The 6,000-nt window shown below is 46.2% G+C and overlaps 1 protein-coding gene across 2 annotated transcripts in view; it reads left to right on the top strand.

The window, feature by feature from the left end:
- Positions 1 to 2,521: 2,521 nt before the first annotated feature.
- BIN2 (bridging integrator 2) overlaps positions 2,522 to 6,000 on the top strand; it is a 28,352-nt gene continuing 24,873 nt past the window's right edge. For both annotated transcript variants that reach the window (XM_037883942.2, XM_007067024.4), the window contains exon 1: positions 2,522 to 2,672. In XM_037883942.2, the coding sequence (XP_037739870.1) occupies positions 2,595 to 2,672 (78 nt within the window). In that variant the 5' untranslated portion in view covers positions 2,522 to 2,594. The remainder of the gene's footprint in view (positions 2,673 to 6,000) is intronic.

Here is a 6,000-nt window from a genome sequence, read left to right as displayed (position 1 = left end):
AATTTGGTTACACACAGACAACTGCTTAGAGTCAAACAAAGTACGAACATTCTTACAAACTGGATAGATTCTATCCCCAGCTTTGCTGTTGAGAGGAGCTGGCTTTCCAGAATGATACAGTTCCTGTTGTTCCTTTATTCTCTTCAGTTGGTGCTTAAGTCTGTCCACTTTTGCCTTAGCTTCCAGTTCCTGAAATCAAATATATGTCATTCTTTGTTCATGTTCAAAACACTGGTGTTCTCTTTCAGCAGGTTCTCCTTCCATATAAGCAATTTTTTCCTCATTTCTGGTTTCTCACTGCAAGCATTTTCACTGGGTCTGCTTCCTTATCACTGGCAATTAACAGATTTCTCAGTTCCTGCTCTGGGATCTTTTTCTTAAGACAACCCCCTCTGTGAGTACAATTCTTCCAGGCTTTTTCTGTCAGGATCTTGATCATGGGTCACTCACTGTAACTGATTTTTAACCCTTAAACTATCCAATATCAAAATAATATTTTGACAAACGTGTGGTTCTGATCCAAAAACCTAATTAACCTGTGGTAATGTATATCCAAGCACGACTATGCCACTGTGACCGGGGTCCTAGTGGGGAGCCAGCTGTGGTCAATTAATTAGGGGGAACTGCAAAGAATGGGGCAGACAATTCCCATAAAGCTGGTGGATATTCCAGTACTTAGATTTACCAAGCCAGCATGAAACAGCTTCTTTATTACCTTACTGGTTGCTCAGAAGTCCAAACAACACAGTTCCCTTAAAGTGATCCAGCCTCAGGCCTCCATCCAGGTACCCACATCAAATATGATGAACATTTCTGTAAATCTTATTTCATCATACAAAAGAAAAGGGTCTACCAATCCCAAAGGATCAGACACATTACCTCCCAGGTTAATGCATGTTTCAGATCTTAGCCAAATACACACTGCAGCCAATTCTTAGTAACTAAACTTAAATGTATTAAAAAACAGAGAGAGAGAGAGAGAGAGTATGGTTAAAAGGTCAATATACATCCACACATGAGCTCAATTAATTGAGGTGCAGATTCATAGCAAAGATGGTGAGCTTTGTAGTTGCAAAGAGTTCCTTTAGAATTCAGTTCATAGGTCATAGTCCAATGTCCAAATCTCATATTCAGGGCATACCAGCATAACTGGGACCTCAGTCTTGTGACTCAAACTTCCCCTAATGAAGTCTAAGCAGATCTGAGATGACAGAATCAGGACCTGTCACGGACTCACAGGTCGTGTCCGCTCTTGGCCTGGGTGGTCCCTGGAGGGAACCCCCTTCAGTGGGACAGCCCTTCTCGGGGGTTCACTCTCTCTTGAGGGTTAAGCCCCTCCACCTCCTGGAACTGCACCTCTCTGAGCCTTAGCACGCCTCAGGGAGAGTCCACTCGCTCCAGACCCCCGAGGCCTCCACTCCCAGAGGGAATAATGCAACCCTTTTCTCTAGACTGGAGTGACTCTCAGCCAGCAGAAAACAGCAGGGTTTATTGAGTGAACACAGCATAGGAAACTCTTGGGCCTGACCTCCCTCAGCACAGTACATCTAAGTCTCTCCTGCATCCAGGTGGGCTCTGCCTGCTTCCTCTCTCCAGCCAGAGACCCTGCGCTTTCCAGCTGGGCAGACGATATCACCCCTCGCCTCTATCCAGGTAAACAGAGTCACCTGGGCCTCTTCTCCTCTCAGCCGACCTTTGTCCTCCTCTGGCTGGAACCGGCTGGTCAGGTCACCGGGGTCCTCTCTTCGCAGCCCATTGTCCTCCCACTGGCCAGAACCTGCTGTGACTCCCGAGCTGGGTCACCAGTCACTGGGGTATCAATTCTCCAGGCCATTGGCTGGGGTCCCAAGTTCAGTCACTGGTCCTCTGTAACAACAAACTCCCTCTCCCATCATCTCGTTAAACCAGTAACGCCCAGGGAAACTGAGTCCCACCCCCACTGCATGCAACCTATTGAAAAAACCAAGAGAACCACCCACTTTGTTATAGGACCCAAGGATCTTTTATATAATTTCATGTATTTTGACAAGTTGGAATTCCTCGGCGAAGGAAAGGTAATTAGGATGACTTTGAAGGAGGTCCATCACTGGTACTTAGCTATACGAATTAACATAAAGCCATTTGCTTGTTTGTCCACCATTCACAGTACATTTCAAAGAGAGATGAATACTGAGATGTCCCGTGTTTACAATTCATTTACATGATAGGATGTTCTTTTGACCTCTGAATTATCAGAATACAGCATAGACAGGGACTGTTGATTACATTGTCCACTCAGACATATGTAAATACACAAAAATTATCTCCCCACATGTCTTCTGTGGGTTACTTATTTTGCAGGATGTTTAACCCTTTCTAGCCAAGCATCACACCCACCCAAATCCAACCAGCCAAACATACAGAACCTTCGATCCTTGGGCAGACCAGACAGTGGCTGCTCAGTATTCAGCAATGGAAATTAAACACTCCCTGATCTGATTTTTAAGCGGATGCTGAGCATGGTGGCAACTGACGGTCTGTTTACTTCCTCCCCCAGAAAACTTTAAAACCACAAGTTCATACTGAAAACAGAAACTGCATCGTGAGCTGCAGCCATGGCAGATGGCAAGACAGGAGGAGCTGGGCAGTTTGCAAAGCAGGTCCAAAAGCGATTTAGCCGAGCCCAAGAGAAGGTACGCTTCATTCATTTGTTACTGCTTTGTGCCTTTGCAAGGAAAGCTCAGAACGTAGCATCCCCTTTCAGTTGTCCAGCTGCTTCGGGAGCTGAGAAATCATGCTATGAAACAAAGTGAGTGAGTGGGAGGCGTGTTCTGAGCACTAGCCTGTGTGTGTGTGTGTGTGTGTCTAATTCCCAGTGCTTTTGCAATCGTTGCGGAATTTGTAATTCAACTGTATTATGAAAAAATGATGCGCAGAGACAGCTGCTTTGATGATAGCAAGAGTGATGTCCTGCTCTCAGTGAGCTTAACTCTATGTTGACTGGAGCTCTTTGTAACAAAAATAATGAGAGAGAGAGAGAGAGAGAGAGAATTAACTCCGTGTCTGTGTACCTGGCTTAACTTCCATGGAGTGCTACCTACCGTTACTAGAGGGGGGCTTCATTCGACCTATCTCCAAAGGTCTCTGAGGAGGTGAGTTGCATTGTTTCCCTCCAAACCTTCCCCCAAACCATCACCTTGTCACTCAAAGTGTCTGCAACAGATGATGATGCCGAGTGGCAGTTGCCCACAAGTACTGCGTGGCTGAGGGCAGTTCCTTTGGAAGGAGAGCAAGCCCAGAACAGGGCGGAGGGAGGGCTGGCAAGTGGAGTGAACTCCAGAAATGCTAGCTAGCCTAAACTCTCTTTTTATGAACTGTATCAGGAAGAGATGGGGGCTGGGCTCAGGAAGTGGGTAGAAACAGAGCTGGCCTCTGCTAGTTCCTCTAGTCTTGGTATTTCTCCCTTTTTAAGTGCAGCATCTCTGAAAGCAGAGGATTTTTGCCTGTTTCACTCTGGCATAGGATTAACCAAGCTGTCCTTGTCAGGACAGACCAGCACCATATCTCCCTTTGACCAAAGCACAGAAATCCTTAGCTGAATCTTTCACCTCCGTGTCATTGATGTTGAATCTCCCCCTTAGGTTGAGTGACATTTGATGGCTGGTGGTGGCCTGGGTGGAAATCAGTTAGGGGTGATCTCCAGCTGGTTTCCAGTGGACAACTGTCTTAGAAGAAGTTTCTATGGTGCTCAGCGTTCTGGGGCTCTGACCTGTTAAAGGCCTCTCTAGGTACTACAGCAGTAGAAATTATGGCTTAGCTCTGATTAGCTACTTTGAGCCTCATCCTATCAATCCTCTCATGTGAGCAGCCCTAACTGGCCTCCATCTTTCTATAGTATCTGAGTCTCATTGAATGCGACCTACTGGTCACAACAGTTTTTCCCAGCTGGTAGTCTCAGTAGGGAGCATGTACCTTAGATGAATTATCCTTCCATTCCAGTGGTCTGTCTACACTGCAATCGGAGGTGTTAAGAGGCAGCAGGTTTAAAACAAACAAAAGGAATATTTCTTCACACAACACACAGTCAACCTGTGGAACTCCTTGCCAGAGGATGTTGTGAAGGCCAAGACTATAACAGGGTTCAAAAAAGAACTAGCTAAGTTCATGGAGGCTAGGTCCATCAATAGCTATTAGCCAGGATGGGCAAGGATGGTGTCCCTAGCCTCTGTTTGCCAGAAGCTGGGAATGGGGGCCGGGGGTGATGATTCCCTGTTCATTCCCTCTGGGGCACCTGGCATTGGCCACTGTTGGAAGACAGGATACTGGGCAAGATGGACCTTTGGTCTGACCCAGTATGGCCGTTCTTATGTTCACTGCAGCACATGTAGACATACCCGAGCTAGCTTGGCTCTAGCTAACTCAGGTACCAATAGCAAGGAAGCCACGGCAGCATGAGTTGTACAAGCCCATCCAGGATCCTGGGTACATAACTTGGGTGACTAGCCCTAACGCATGCTATTGTAGCTTCACGGCTATTGATACCCAAGTTAGCTAGATCAAAGTTAGCTTGAGTATGTTGACATGTGCTGCAGTGATATCTCTGATTGCAGTGTCGATCTATCCAAGGTAAGAATAGAGGCAGGGTGGGGAAGGTTGTCCATGCTGTACTTATTCTCTGAGATAACCAGAAGGCTCCGGTCTCCAGGGCTGTCAATCTGACGCTAAACTGCAACCAGTTTCTAGTGCTAAATTTGCATGCATGCACACATAGGCATCTGGAGCACCGTCTGCAAAGTTATTCTGGGGAAGCGCAGTTTCAGATTTTTACCATCCTGTAAATCGCCTTGCCAGCTGGAATGATCTTCGTGGCCGTTTGCAACTTTGGGTAGTTGTCGGCCTTAGCTGCTGTTCGTCAGCTACACCCACGTAGCGTTGGCTCTGTGCCTCCAGAATTCAGATGTGTGAACATGCAGAAAGGCGTTTGCGCTTGTCTGACCACAAACGCAGCCAAGAAACTTTTGAGCGCGCCAGAAAGTGGTGGTGTGCTTAACTATGAGAACACGGATTTTCATTTGGTATCTAAGAGAAGAGAGAGGAAGTGGTTTGGAAAAGCCTTTGGAGACTAAATTATTGTGTATTGTCCCTTCTTAGCTTCCCTTGAAGTAGATTCCCTGCTCTTCCACAGAATTCCTGGGTGACTTTTGGCAAGCCCCTTATTCTCTCTGTGTCTTTAATTCCCCATCAGCAAAACGGGGATGCTAGCACTACTCCTAGGGGTGCTGAGGATAAATACATTAAAAATTGAGGCACTCAGATCATGGAGGCCACATATGCATCGCAGACGTTTGAATTCTTTCTGTGCTCATTGGATGGATCCCTCTTCTCTTGTAGATATTTCATGTAGTTCAATAACCTGGATAGAATTTCTACACATTGCCCAAAACATCCGGGGCCAGCTACCCTCTGAATAATATGTGCAGATCCTGCTGAAAGGGACTGTCTAGATGTGGTCCCTTCACAGGCTTTCCTGGGGAACCCTCTCTTCCTGATGAGACGCTAGGCACCTACTTGGGGAGCAAATATTTGATAATGGGCCCTTCAGTCTAGCAGAGAAAGGTACAACACGATCCAATGGGTGATGGTGAAGCTAAACAAAGTCAGGCCGGAAATAAGGCATACATTTTTAATAGTGAAGGTAATTAACCATTAGAAAGATTGACCAAGGGTCGTGGTGGATTATCCATCACTGGCAATTTCTCAATCAAGACTGGAAGTTTTTTGTAAAAGAGATGCTCTACTTCCAAAGGAATTATTTTGGGGCCGTTCTAGCATAAGTTGTACTTTATCCAGGAGGTCAGACTAGATTATCACAATGGTCCCTTCTGGCCTTGCAATCTACGAAACACACACATCTCTGATGCTTAAAGAAACCAACTTCTGCAGGTCAGCCTCCTCCTATGTTCTGTATTTCAAGCTCCTCACCATTTGGGTTTAATCTCCCAGAACTTCGCTCTTCGTCCA

This window comes from Chelonia mydas, chromosome 20 (genome assembly GCF_015237465.2).
Source record: "Chelonia mydas isolate rCheMyd1 chromosome 20, rCheMyd1.pri.v2, whole genome shotgun sequence".
Classification (NCBI taxonomy): Eukaryota; Metazoa; Chordata; order Testudines; family Cheloniidae; genus Chelonia; species Chelonia mydas.
The sequence above is the reverse complement of the archived record's forward strand: the minus strand, read 5'-3'. Positions and strand labels throughout refer to the sequence as shown.